General features: G+C 37.2%; 1 protein-coding gene across 1 annotated transcript in view; it reads left to right on the top strand.

The window, feature by feature from the left end:
- The window catches only part of agmo (alkylglycerol monooxygenase), a 39,767-nt gene extending 26,067 nt beyond the window's left edge, over nucleotides 1–13,700 (top strand). Inside the window, exons 10-13 of the mRNA XM_063016862.1 lie at nucleotides 2,231–2,347; nucleotides 4,589–4,671; nucleotides 5,222–5,327; nucleotides 12,489–13,700. Coding sequence (XP_062872932.1) covers nucleotides 2,231–2,347; nucleotides 4,589–4,671; nucleotides 5,222–5,327; nucleotides 12,489–12,566 — 384 coding nt within the window. The 3' untranslated portion in view covers nucleotides 12,567–13,700. The remainder of the gene's footprint in view (nucleotides 1–2,230; nucleotides 2,348–4,588; nucleotides 4,672–5,221; nucleotides 5,328–12,488) is intronic.
- The last annotated feature ends 668 nt before the right edge of the window (nucleotides 13,701–14,368 follow it).

Raw genomic sequence — 14,368 nt, 5'->3', positions numbered from 1 at the left:
CATTGCAATTATAGAAGCACTAAAATGCACCCATGTGATTGAGAGCATGTGGTGGGAGCTGAAATGTGAGTGAAATACCTTGAAAGGTGCTGAATAGAAGAGCGATTCTTTGTTATAATTCAGTACAGGACGGCGATCCTGCTAGAGGAGTACAGTTCTGTGGGAAAGCAGAAGAATGGACTGCTGGAGTCAGAGGGTTAAACACACATATGACCGCTAATAAGACACCTGTTCCACATATCCAACACACATTCCTGACCATTTTTATTAAAGAAAAATGGTGTATGTGTTTTATTTATGGCAACACGGTGGCTCGGTGTGTAGCACTGTTGCCTCACAGCAAGAAGGTCCTGAGTTTAATTCCCAGGTGGAGCAGCCCGGGTCTTTTCTGTGTGGAGTTTGCATGTTTTCCCTGTGTCATTGTGGGTTTTCTCCAGGTACTCCGGTTGCCTACCACAGTCCAAAGACATGCAGTCAGGTTAACTAGAGGAACTACAATTGCTCTAGATGTGAATGTGTGTGTTTCCTGTGATGGACTGGCCTATGTAAGGCCTTAATGTTGCCTATGTAAGGCCTTAAGAAGTTTTCATCACTACCTTTTGCTCATAAATAATTGTCACAACCTGGGGTTTGATTATGAATTTTTGGGCAGCACAGTGGCCCAGTAGTTAGTTTGGGTGCTTGTCCATGGTTCTGGAGGCCTTGGTTTGATCATTTCCTCTTGTCACTGTCTGTAAGGCAGGCTTTGCTCTCGACTCCCGAAAACGTGCAAGTGATTGAATTGCTTAAGACTAATTTCTCCTTGATCTTGGTGAGTGAATGTGTGTGTTGGTTTGCTATGGATTAGCGCCCCGTCCAACGTGTGTTTCTGCCTCACACACTGTGTTTTCAGGTGTTGCCAGATTTTGCAAACTTGTCCAAAGGTAGGTAAAATGAATGATGATGAAATAACATTGGATCTAATAACCAAAAGGTTTTATTTTATTTCATATGTCTGTAAAATTTGTTTTCAGTAGTGTGGTGAAACATCCAGGTGGTCTTGAGTAAATATGACTCAAGCAGCAGTTGTTTTGTTTGAGAGCAGTGGTTTCCTCTGTGGTAACATCACTATGCTACACTATGCTATGCTTTTTTGTTGAGGGTGATACATCAACACAGATGTTATTAAGTTCACAGCTTGACCTGTTACTCTAGGGTTCCGTGTCACTGGTTTGAAGAATCTTTAGCATGCAATTACACTGATTTTTGTAGTCACCCATTCTTAAGAATCTAAAAATTTTAGAAACCATTTATCAGTCTGCTGAGATCTTTTTGATTTGTCTACATTGCCTTCTCATTGGATCATTTATGCTTAACATTATGTGTTTTATTTGGCAGTGAAGGTCAAACCCACACCTAAACTGACTGGAACGCCTGATTTTAATTACACCAGTTTCATGAGGTCCTTATACCAGTGGTTAACATGCACTATTCATCAACTGTTTTATGTGTTTGGACTATTTGTGCAAAATAGTATGTGGGTCCACACCTACAGTAGATTCAGAAAGCATTCAGACATTCAGATTCATTGATACAGTATTTTGCACACTTTGTTGTGTAGTGGATTTAATTTTGAATAATTTTTATTGGGATTTTACTTCATCTGGCTTATAGCATCCCTACAGTAAAACTTGGTGATGGGAGCATCATGTTTTGGGGTGGTTCTCATCAGCAGGGACTGGATCACTGCTAAAGGTTGGGTGACTGATGAATGTCACCAAATACAGGAGCATCCTTAAACTGGGACATCAGTTCAGCAATGATATAAAGCATACATCCAAAACAACACTGGAGTGCCTTTGGAGGGAGTTTCTGAATAATCTTAAGTGACCTAGCCAAAGCTCAAACTTAAACCTTATCAAAGAACTGAGATAGCAACTCACAAATTCGCACTATCCAATCTGAAGGTGGGATCTGGAGAGACACATTCAAGAAATCTTGCAGCTGTAAATGCTTCTAGAGGGGTTCTACAAAGTATTAAATAAATAAGAGATTTAGGTTGTAATTTTTAAACAATTTTTCAAAAACTCTAAAAGCATCTTTTACTTCATTTTTTATGGGTCAGTAACAGTAGATTGGTGTGTAGAAATAGCAATTATATCGATGTAGAATCAAATCCACAACACAATACAGTGCACAAAATTGTAATACATTCTAACATTTACACATATTAAACATGTTACATTTTCAGATCACTGGAGACGAGGTGCCACACAGCCCGAAATGGCCTGCAGCACTGCAGGCTTATGTGCAAGTGCATTTCCTTCTCGTGCTGGGCGTTTACAACAACTTATTTGCAACACAATATGTAAGTACAGACAGATTGCACATTACACTTCAAAGATTCAAAGATCTTAGTTTACCTGAAATGTTGATTGTAAAGCAATAAAGATTTGATTCTAGTCTATTCCAGGTCTTTTATCTTCATGTGAATCTTTCATTGTCTTTTATGGCTCATCGAAAGCTTTTCATTTCCTAGATGTTTTATACTACTACATGCAGTCTATTATCAAACGTTAGGCAGACTCAGCCTCTCATTATCTCAATTAGAAGTCCCTATAGTGGTGTGTAAGAAAAGACTACTTTTATGTAACCTTTGCCTTTTATTTTCTAGTCCACTTCTCTGCAACAAAAACACAAAGCTACTGCACAGTCATATTAGTATTGTTGGAAGCGGGTGTTCTCCAGACATAGTTTTGGTTCTATAAAATTTGTGGACCCACCCTGCTTCCCAGCTGAAATGAAACAGCTTTTCCTCCTGTGATTTCTACCTCTTTGGTGTTCTCTCGGTAATGGCTTGCTGAGAAGTCCTAGATTTTTTTCTCCCTCCCTTTTCTTTTGTAACCAACCAATAAAACAGCCGTCGGTGGTCCTACAACCAATACAAACGTTCTGAGAGCCAAGTTAACCATTTCTCATAGCCTGAAAGCCACCCTTCATCAGTCTGCCATTCCAGAGAAAATAACAAACTGAAGCATTCAGGCCAAGCAATAAATAATATCGAAGTGTGTATTTATACTCTGTTTTACCATGTACATTTATTTGCAGCGACAAGTGATGCTACAGCACAGCTTAGTGGTACTTCAAAGCAAGGCAAACATTTCTTTTAGGACCATCTGAGTTTTCTCAGTTGCATCACCTCTATCGGACTATCAATCTCACCGGTTGTTTGACTAGCTGTTAATTATTAAAGTTTCAGGACCTGGTGGCTGAGGAAAATCTAATTGTTCATCTCAGCCAAACTAACACTGCAGATTACTGTCCACTTTGTTGTGCTGAAACTAATAGTAGTAAGGACATTAACGCTGTTAGTGTAATCCCAACCGCCTGGGGAGGAATGGAAACAATAACACACTTTGACTGTGACCTACAGTGAGTAAAAAAACATCTCGCTGATTTAATGTTTTCTACACTTTCTCTTTGTGTTTTTGTTGAAACCGGATAGCGAGACAAATTAAAAATTAGCATGCTGAAAAGATATTGAAAACTTGGGCTGGACCTCTAAGAACTGACTCACAATGTTTTCACAAGGTTCCCACTGAGACCTGGACTGTGTCACAAAATTGTAGTGCATGGAATATTGCAGTCATATTAAAGAAGCTCTGAGGTTAACAACCTCACAAACCAGACCAGAACAGGTCTTTTATGTGAGGTATTACAGTTTGTCAGTCTAACATGATATATAACCAAAAGTATGTAGACACCCATTCTGATTATTAATTTCAGGTGTTACAGTTGTATAAACTAAATAATGTGTGTTTACATTTGTGGTTTATAAAGACATGGCTTGATGAGTGGAATATGGAACTCCTATAGCCTGAACAGTAGCCTGACATTCTCACCATGATCACATCTGTTGAGTCAGATATACACATGGAAAATCTTGGATTATTAATTTCTATTTCTTAGATTTCTGTTATCTTGTTTAACTTTTAGTTACAGCTTCCTGATTTTCTTATGAGTAATAATGATTAAACTTATCTGGTAAGAATCTGTGCCCATATAAATAGGGTCAGTTTGACTGAGTTACAAAAGAATCTGTCACAAGGGAAAATTTTGGAAAGCTCTGTTCTCCTTTAAGACTCAGATAATAGATTGTAGCCTGAAATAGGATCTTTCTAGCAATAATAATATCTATACAACCATTTTCTCCCAAGTACATGGGTCGGTGGTCATTCTACCAAAATTAATTAAAAAGTTAATATTTAAATGCATTTGTCTGAATGGTCAATGTATTAATAAGATGGATGTACTGACTAATGGATGAATGGATAAATATTTGAAATAAAATCATTCGTTTATTCATTTATATTAGTTTTCAGTACATTAAAATGTTTCGTTTACATTAAATAAAAATAAAAATCATGTATTCCCGTTCAATCATTCATTCCTATTCAAATTGCACCTGGTTTCATTATGAAAGATTTTGCTACTGGTTGAAAAGATTTTCATGACATATTATTTTATGACTAATTAATGATATTAATTTTCTTTTCCTGGTATCCTGTAAAGAGATTTTTTCTAATTTCATTCTGGTTCTGTTTTGTAGATGCTCTCTCAAACACACGTGCTGCTTAATACTGGATACATCTTATTCACACTCACCTCTCTCGGTTACATTATGGACCAAAGGTACCTCCACTTTATTATGTACTTTAATAATTGACTTTATTTATTTTTAAGCATGTATAAGATTTTATATAAAATTACAGCTGAGATCTGGTGTTAACAGATAACAGCTGGTTGGGCGTCCACTAAGATTGGTTATGTCTAAAGGATGGGTGGGGGGTTTGCCTGAATATCAAAGTCCCTGGGAGGTGCACTTCTCAGGGGGGGTCTGAGTGACTGTCCCAAACACGAAGGGTTGTGTAAGGAAGATCATCCAGTGTAAATCTGTGCCAAGTCAGGTATGGAGACTTGAATGATAATGCAGCAGTGATCCCTGAATATTGAACAGCCAAAAAAAAATCAATTTTACAAAAAACAACAGTGAATGTAAGTTAATAGGTAAGTTCATGGTGTTCCAGGTTTGATAAGACATTAAATAAAATATTGGAATATTGAAATATTAAAAAATATTGGAATATAAATGAGCAGTGTTCATGTGTGATGATATTGTATGTTTTTTTTTTTTTTACACACCCCAACACAAAATAAAGATTTGTGTTTGTACCTTTTACAGGCCAAATGCTGCTGTGTGGGAGATGGTACGATGCCTCCTTATGTTAGCTCTTCACTGGTTTGGATATGTCAGTCCAGTGGTGTCTCAACTGGCTCTTGCAACAGAGGTATTTAAGATTTCATATCATGAAGTTAATTCAAGTACAATTTTTTTGCTTATTAATAAATGAAATCTAGAAAACACTTAATGTGGAGCAACATGAGTCTCAGTAGACGAATGATTTGTCTTTTAGGTGTTTTATCAGCTACCCAGTGAAAACCAGTAGCTTATAAAATGTAAGACTTCATTTCCACCCACCTTTTTGCCAAACAGTCTCACAAGTTTTTCCAGACTATCCTGTTAAAGAGTTATATCCAATGAGACTGGGCATTTTGGAAAACACTATCAAAATTTCCATCTATAAAAGTGAAAGTAAGGTTTTCAATAGTAGATGTTAAATGTTATATTTAGTGTGCTGCAGTAGTGTTCAGATAGTAGTGTACCAGATCAGCTCCGGTAAACCACTAGCTGCTATAGGGTTAAATTGTCCTAATTATGCTAACTAAAAGTGGCTCAAAGTTGCTTAATGCTAATTGTAAGTGTCTGCTTCATGAGAGTGTGGTTCTAACTAAAGCGGGATAGATGGAGCATATCATCACACAGCCGACAGCAGCTTATTACACCCGACACTGTGCATGTGTGTGTGTGCATGTGCACATGTGACACCAGGTTCCACTATACACCACAGTGATGTATAACTCCAGATGCATGGCCCAATTGACCATAAAATTGCCATGTGTTTCTCTGTCTCGTACCGGGGCTGCAGAGCACGACTGACCCCTCATTACTGCACCACCAACTCCACCCTCCCTCCATTTTTCACTCCACATCGCTCTATTTTTCTCCACCTCTGCTTAAAGTGGGGGCACCAGTGCTGGAATCAATTAGGCCAGTCTGTGGCTAACTGAGTAGTGGGAATGAGATTTACACATGAGAGTTAAACTGTTCCATTTATTTTGTGGCCGTGCATCTGCACACTGAGGCGCTAAAACACCTACCTAGTCCTATTCATTTCTGCAGATTAGATTAGAAATATCTATAAAATAATTGATCTGTGTTTTAGATTATTTATATCAGAGTTCTGATATGAAGTGGAAAACAGAGGCCCTAGTAGTCAGTGACTACTTTATGGTGGTTTTGACTGGTGACCCCATTATTACATTGCTTGAAATATTTGCGACCCCATCAGAACCCCACTTCTTATCCTGTGGGCTATTTTTCCAGTTCAGGTCTCTAAATATTGCCCAAAATATTAGTTAAGTGATGTTCTCATTTAAAATTCACAGTGAGCTGTTAATACTGTTCATGTAGCTAATAATATTTATTTAATTTAAAGCCATTTACTTATATCAGCTGTAGCCAATCATGTCTGGCTGATAGTGCCTGCTGAAATTAGAACCAAACTCAGTGGTGGTTGGTTAGCATAATAAACTACATTTGTTAGCACAAAACTATATTTTAGTTTTAAAATTATCCCCCAGGTTGGATTTATTTGCCTAGATATGTGTATTGTATGCTTGTAAAAATCTCTTATGACCCCATCATAATCTAGGGTGTCCCCACATGAGGTCCTGACTCCAAGATGCCTTATATTGCATGTAACAGTTTTCAAAAAGTAAAAAAAAAAATTTTTAAGTGACTAATTAATATTATGTGTTGTTAACAAATACAATTGTTAAGGAAGGTAACATAAGGTAAAGGTTGACGTTTAATTTCCAATATCACCAATTTAGTTATATTACATACTTAAGATGTTACAGATTTCCGAAGTGGGTCTTAAAGATCTCCAGATGCTGTTATACAATAAATATGATTTATTTTAGACTTCCCAGCTAGTGTAGATTTTAGGAGGTTTGGGCAAGGTTTTATAACTTTGGTCCTAATTCTACCATTTATTTTTAAGGCTTCTCTATTCCATACACCCATCACAAAAACGAATAAATAGCTTCTAATAGCCGTTGATCAGGATCAGTTCAGCTTGGAGTTGAGCTGTACTGGTGGAGTTAACATATTTTAAACTAAACTGTAAATCTATCATTCTTCAATACAGCAGATCATTAGAAACAACTGGACATTAGTAATACTGAAAAAAAAAATACATTTTACAGTCATATATCAGAACGTGTACAGTAGATGCTGGTCTTGTGATGTATGGCAGGGTTTAAACCCCAGCCTGGTACTCATTATTAAGGGTGTTCCCATTAAAGCAGCAGGACTAACCCATAAACTTGGGTAGTGAGGTCACGCCCTGAAAACACTGGCTCGCCCGTCTGTGCTCTCACACCCACACAATCTGTGTTGCACTTGTTTACGTGCACCTGTGTGTTTGAAAAGCAGTACAGAGTGCTGTAGATGAATTGGCAAATGTGGCTGAAAATGAAGGAGATGAGGCTTTCCAGATGTTGCATGTCTAGCAGTAATTAAGAGGTGTTTCTCTCCAGACTGTGAGTTGTGAGCTCATAGCAATTAAACAGGAGTGCTAATAAAAATACACCTGTTTGTAGATTTCTCATTGCCCTTGTTTTACATGCTTGTTTTTTATAGCTTTCAGAGAGCTCGCATTTTTACTGAAGATGTAACAGGTCATATACACTAAAAGAACAACTCATTTTATAAACAGTTATTTTACAGCTGAATAAGCAACTATTGGAACAGTTAAAATTAATCGAATTCATCTTAACATTAGCAGATGAGATGTAAACTTGGGTAAACAATAATTAATTAGATCTTTTTTTGCAAATGTATACACACGTGTGTGAATTGAGTTGGGGGCTTTGACTTAAAAACCTCGCTTTGTTCACTGCGAGGCTGGGCACCATTCACATGATACAAGGACAAACCTGCTTTCTGCTGGTTTAGCCACTGAGCGGCAAGCTTGAAGTAATAAACACTACTGACAATATTGACTGAAAGTATTGAAAGTTTTTTCAAGTTTTATATGAAAAATATTATAGGTTATACGAAAAAGCTCTTCTAGTGTCGTCGAGTAGAGACGTAAAAAGAAAAAAAGTGGAATTTTTATAGTTTTGTTTATTGTATAGTGAATTCAGTGTTATTAAAGAGCCACAAAGCCACGACAAGCGATTCCAGGATTAGGAAATCTAGGAAGTCTAAAATACAAACCCTCCACATTTCACAGTTTACTAGTCACCATGCCATATTTCTTCTCACAATTTCATGCTAGATTTGAGGTTCAATTAAACAGTTAATGGTTTTGTGAAACAGTGACAATTAGTGTCTTTTTTTCACGTCTGTGTTTCGTTTAAGTCTATGTCATTTAAACGAAGTCCAATTCGTTTGAAACAGATTTTTCACTGCAACAAGTGGTAAAAACCAAGCATCAAAGCAACAAATCTGCATGTTATGCATTGCTCAAGGTAGTGCAGTGGCAAGGTAAGTGGCACTGCATCACTCTGTAGGAAAAAATAATACAGCCAGTGCAAAAGCAGCTTTGAAACGTATCAAGTGAATGCAGCCTTGGCAGTTTAAGGTGACAGAGGGCAGGGCTTTCCATGCCTCTTCTCTTACTATCAGGGACAGTGGTAGCCTAGTGGGTAGGGCTTTGGGCTATCAACTGAAAGGTTGAGAGTTCGAATCCCAGCTTTGCCACGCAGCCACTGTTGGGCCCTTGAGCAAGGCTCTTTACCCTCTCTGCTCCAGAGGTGCTGTACAATGGCTGACCCTGCAATCTAAACCCAGCTTTCAAAAACAATATATGCGAAGAAAGAATTTCAGTGTACTGTACATCTGTATGTGGATATATGACAAATAGAGGCATTCTATTCTATCCTGATCCAGTATTTTACTCAACTGTGCCACTTTATCATTTAAACACTAGCAGTATTCAGTCTTAATTTACAATTAGTTGATGTGGCTGCAGTTCTTCATACCAGCCAAGCAAGTGCTACTCAAGATTCCACATCTGTAATTCTGCTGGTCCTGATCTTTAAACTTCAAATCCATTTTATCAGATTTTATTTATGTTCTGCTTAGAAAGTATAAAAACAACCAACAGCCTCACTGGCCCTTTGTGGATAAGATGGAGAAAAAGTCAGTAGTTAGTATAATAAAAGGCTGGAAGTATCTTCCTTTCTAAGTTCTTTCCATCTATTTTTTGGTTTAAAATCAAAAATATTTATGCACTTTATTTCACAAGGGAGGAACATAATTATATGTTTACAAAGATATAGTCCACATTTGAAAAAGAAAAGGTTAGGATAATATTATTAAGGTCACACATTTAAAAGCACCACTCAACACAGCATTGTCTTATCTTTTCAAAGCACATGACACACTGCTGAGGGCAAGGCAATGCGGAATAGGTAACTTTTTTAAATATTTGAAAGATAATTTTAATGAAAAGTAAGAATTTTTAGTTATTAGTGAAGATAATTGAAACCGAGCTAGTTTATATAACAGGAGTTTATAAGCTGCGGCCTGTAAAATAATACATTTAGTAACAGCAAGTTGCAAGTGTGTGTGTATGTGTGAGTGTGTGTGTGTGTGTATGTGGGAGTGTGTGTGTGTGTGTGTGTGTGTGTGTGTGTGTGTGTGTGTGTGTGTGTGTGTGTGTATGTGTGAGCATGTCCATGTGCTTCTGGGAGACCGGACCACAGGTTTTGCCTGCCAGGCTGCCCGCTATAGGTCTCTTACAAGTCCCACAGGAGCCATCCATCTTTGTCTTTCTCTCAGGAATCTTACTGAAGTGGTTTACTGAGCGTCTAGAGAGACCTGCCGCCAAAGCCACGGTCTCCTTCATTACTGCATCAAAGTAATGCCTGGCTAATTTGGCACAGCACAACTGTGCTGGCTTGATTTATCCTCTGGAGCCATGGCTTCACTAAGCTGCTTCCTTATGTGAGAGGCTTAAGGGGACAACCACTGCCACCCAGGCTTTAACTTTCCCTTTATTACAGTGTGAAGTTCTAAAGCATTTTATACCCTGATATTCACCTTTTATTTATTCTGCCACACCTCGGAGAAGAATGTTCACCCACATGTTTTTGAAGGAATAGCCAGAGGCATCCATGCAGGCACTTGGAGAACATCCCAAACTTATCATACAGTGACTGGAGGTGAATTTTATAACCTGGGTCCCTAGGATCATGCTGCTGTGGGGCTTTCTTATCCATGACTGTGGGCAGTGATACCTGCGTTTCAGCAGCTTTATTGTTATTGGATTACATTCTGCCATCCTGACAAGTTTTCTAGGAGTTTTAGGTGGTATTGTGGATTGTCCAGAAACCAGGAAACCAAATGTACTCTCAGCTGATAGCTGATAGAGATGATAGTTGCGACCTTCACAAAAAAGACTACTGTACCTTGTACTTTGTAGAAAGTGCAGTTAGATTAGCCTTATTTATATGGGCAGTGAGCAGTCGCCAGCTGTAGTTATATTTACTAACAATTAATTAAGAGACCATGTTACAAAGTTAAATGATGTTATAACTTTGTTCAATAACAAAATAATGGAGTTACTAATATTCATTCATTTTCATGTTTTACCACATTTTAAACTGGTCAGGATTGCGGTGGGTCCGGTTTCCCTTGACTCACTGGGCGCAGTGCAGTAAGCAATCAATTTATAAATACTGTAATACACCCCTGACAGTACACCGCCAGTAGCACCTATGGGGACTTAAACTTTACTGCAATCTACCTCTAGTATTATTATTATCATTATTATTATAGTCGGGGTTGTGGTGGGTCTGATTTCACTGGGTGCAAGACAGGAATACCTAGGACGGAATACCAATTTATCACATGGCTTTGGCTGACCCCCAAGACAGAGCCATGTGGCATCTGTATAGATGCCTATCCACCAATAGCACCACTGAGATTTGAACCCGAGCATCTGCAATATTCTTGTATTTTATGGCACAAAAACAGCTTTTCCTGTGTCCACATAATGAAATGTAATACCTTAAGCTAGCCTTCATTTCTTTTCTAAAATGTTTAGCAAGCATTAAATTAATCATAGATGAACGATGGTTAAAATACTAATTTATTTGTTTATCTTTTTTTTTTTTCATTTGTTTTCCCCTTTGGATTGCTATTTTAGGTAGTGAGGGATTAGTAATAAGAGGGTTATTTCAGCCCCTGTGTCTCTGTCTGTGTGTCTCTCTGAGGAAAACAGCTGTGCAGATCTTAAGGAATTTCTCATTCTTTCCCATCTGAGCAGCAGAAAAAACTGATGGACAGTTTTTACTTTTGGCTCAAATTATGAATGCGGATGCACTTTATGAGCTAGAACACGGGAGGTGCGCTGGTTCCACCCAGGATACTTTTTGGCAGGAGCACTTGGCTTCATTCCTTAGTGACCAGCACTGTTAACCTTTTGATACTGAGCTGTTGCATTATGGGATATCCTTTGGCCTTGATCATAACCTTTTGTGATGTTTTTTTTTTCCACGTACTGGAATGTTTTAGCATGGAATTGTTACTTGGTTATAGAGTCAGATTATAAATATATGGGCAGCAGTACAGGACTGGTAATCAGGTTGGATTGTATTTAGTCACAGTTGGAAGTCACTGTAGATGAAAGCGGCTGCTAAATGCCATAAATGTGTGTGTGTGTGTGCGTGCACTTTTTTAATCTAAGTATCTCATATTCTCTACTACTAATCCTCTGCTGCTTGCACCACCCCCATGCTGGCCCACATAAACTGCAGACTATCACCAGTGCTCTTCCTGGGCTGCAGTTTTTGATTGCTTCTTTTCACCAGCAAGCGGTGGAGCTCAAACACTCTGCAGTGGTGTGCCAGCATATTACTCTCCTACTCTCATATTAAAACTCCTCTTTTAAGGATAGCTGTTAATAAATAAAAAAAATAAACGTTAATTGAAATGTAGATTTTATTCTGGTGAACTTTACATAAGTGCCTGAAATTAACAAGAGCATCCACTGTTTTTGGCTGTGTCCCAAACTGCATACTATGGTTTTAAATAGATTGTTATGTTAGTGCACTACCCAGGATGTTTCTGAAGTTCACACACACTATATACTATATTGCGTAGTATGATTGAGATTTAGCCCTTTATCAGTTACACTTAAGTAAGCAAGCTAATAACTGCTAATTAACTACTTTAGCTTGCGTTGGTTCACTTTGTGTAATATGTTTTGTTCAGTGTAAAAATAAAATATGCAAAAACAGAAGCAATAGAAAAGGTGGGAATGACTTTTTAACACCACTTGCTGCCATAATGGTGTGAATTTCTTTTAATTCAGGTACTTGCCTCTCTCTCTGCAATCTACTGGGGTGCACAGTGTTTCAGCAAGCTGATAGCCAAGAAGAAGCACCAGTGAATGAAGTGGACCAACACAAACCTCATGTTTATGTGCAGTTATGGTCTTTAATTAGACCATAAACTCATAAATACGATGTGTAATCACTGCTAACGGAAACTGTTCTTTGCTAAATGTTGTGAACCATTAATTTAATAATGCACAAACATTTAAAAGTAAAAATCTAACTTGTTCCCTAAATAAGTATTAACCTTAACTGAGAACGACATCTACTTCTGGAAAATGTATAGCAATAGAAATCCTCAAATGCTTTTTAGGTATGGTATTTATAATAACTGTATGATGATATCAAAAGAAAAGAACTAAAAAGATAAAACATTAAAAGATTACAAAAAAGGAAACATTAAAACAGTAAATTAAAAGAAAAATAATTATGATTGGAGGTGCTATTACTTAATGGGAACAAAACTGCATTGATCCAAAATACAATAATAATATAATCATAATAAAATTAATATAAAAATAATATAATTTCTTATTTCATTTTCATGTTTCACTACTGCTTTGTACTGGTCAGGGTCACAGTGGCATTGGTTTGCCCACAATCACTGGGCCACAATCACTGGGCACAATACCTTGGGCCAATAAAATGGGTTTTTTAGCAAGCACTTAGATGGTCAGATGTCTACATACTTTTGGCACATTGTATATTTAACTTATAGTCTTACTCATATTTAACCATTATCATTAGGTACTACAAACGTATGTAGCATGTTTTACTACCTTACATTCTAATTTCAACAGAAAATATTTTAGATATTAAGTTAGATATTTTGCAGCCATTGTTTACTTATAAATAAAATAAAATGTTTCTTTAAATAGGTGTAAACAAGAGAACATAACATTCCATCATAGAACATTTACAAATTGTATTCTGTGATTCTGCAAGTCCTGTAATGTTTTCTTCTTTCTGTAAGTAGGAATATGTAACATCTTGGTACATTTCTGGTGTATGCCTGCAAAAACTGAAATTCTGCATTATACAGCTAAATAATAGCATACATAATGGCTTACATACTTTTTTCTATCATAAGTTTAATATTGAGTTTTAGCCCAAGTCTACTCTGTTTACTCTGTAAAGTTTACAATGACACTTGTTAAATACAATTTTGAAAATAAATTGTTAAACTTGAACGACTGTTTTTTAATTAAAACTTTAACTAGGTAACTGGCCACAAGATGGCAGTATAACTGCTATAAAGAGATTTCACTTATTGACAACTTTCTGTTGTTTTTGGATCGTTGTCCAGTAATACAAGCCAGTTTGTTCTTGTCTGACTGGTTATTTGCTTCCTTTTAAATACCTATGCAATGTTTTCTCCTCTTGTGGTCACACATAGTAGATCCACCATCACACTTGTTGGCTACAGTTTGAAGGTGTTATTTTAATGAAACACTTCGTTTTATATCGGTTCCATCTGAGAATTTTCTTGGTCTTCCAGATCTTAGCTTGCTATTTCTCAATAAAAGTCTTCCTCTGCTTCACGGTTGGCTTCATTTCAAGATTTTCTGTCAGCTGTTTAAATGCTAGTTAGGTGTACAGCATCAGCATCATTGAATTCAGCATCAGCTGACAATTCCCAACGACAATATTTGACCTGCCTGGTCGGACCTAAGTAAGACCTTATGATTTTTGTGTGTGTGTGTGTGTGTGTGTGTGTGTGTGACACCTAATGATTTAATTTCTTCTATGACTTGCCTATCCCCACTTAACATACCTGTTCTTTGTGTTTTCTTGCCATGTAAACTTAAATCCATGGTTAATACTAGTGGTCGTTAACACAGCATTTAAGTAAATTCTT

This window comes from Trichomycterus rosablanca, chromosome 20 (assembly GCF_030014385.1).
Source record: "Trichomycterus rosablanca isolate fTriRos1 chromosome 20, fTriRos1.hap1, whole genome shotgun sequence".
Taxonomy (NCBI): Eukaryota; Metazoa; Chordata; class Actinopteri; order Siluriformes; family Trichomycteridae; genus Trichomycterus; species Trichomycterus rosablanca.
Note: the sequence above shows the minus strand (reverse complement) of the source record. Positions and strands in the feature narration are given on the sequence as shown.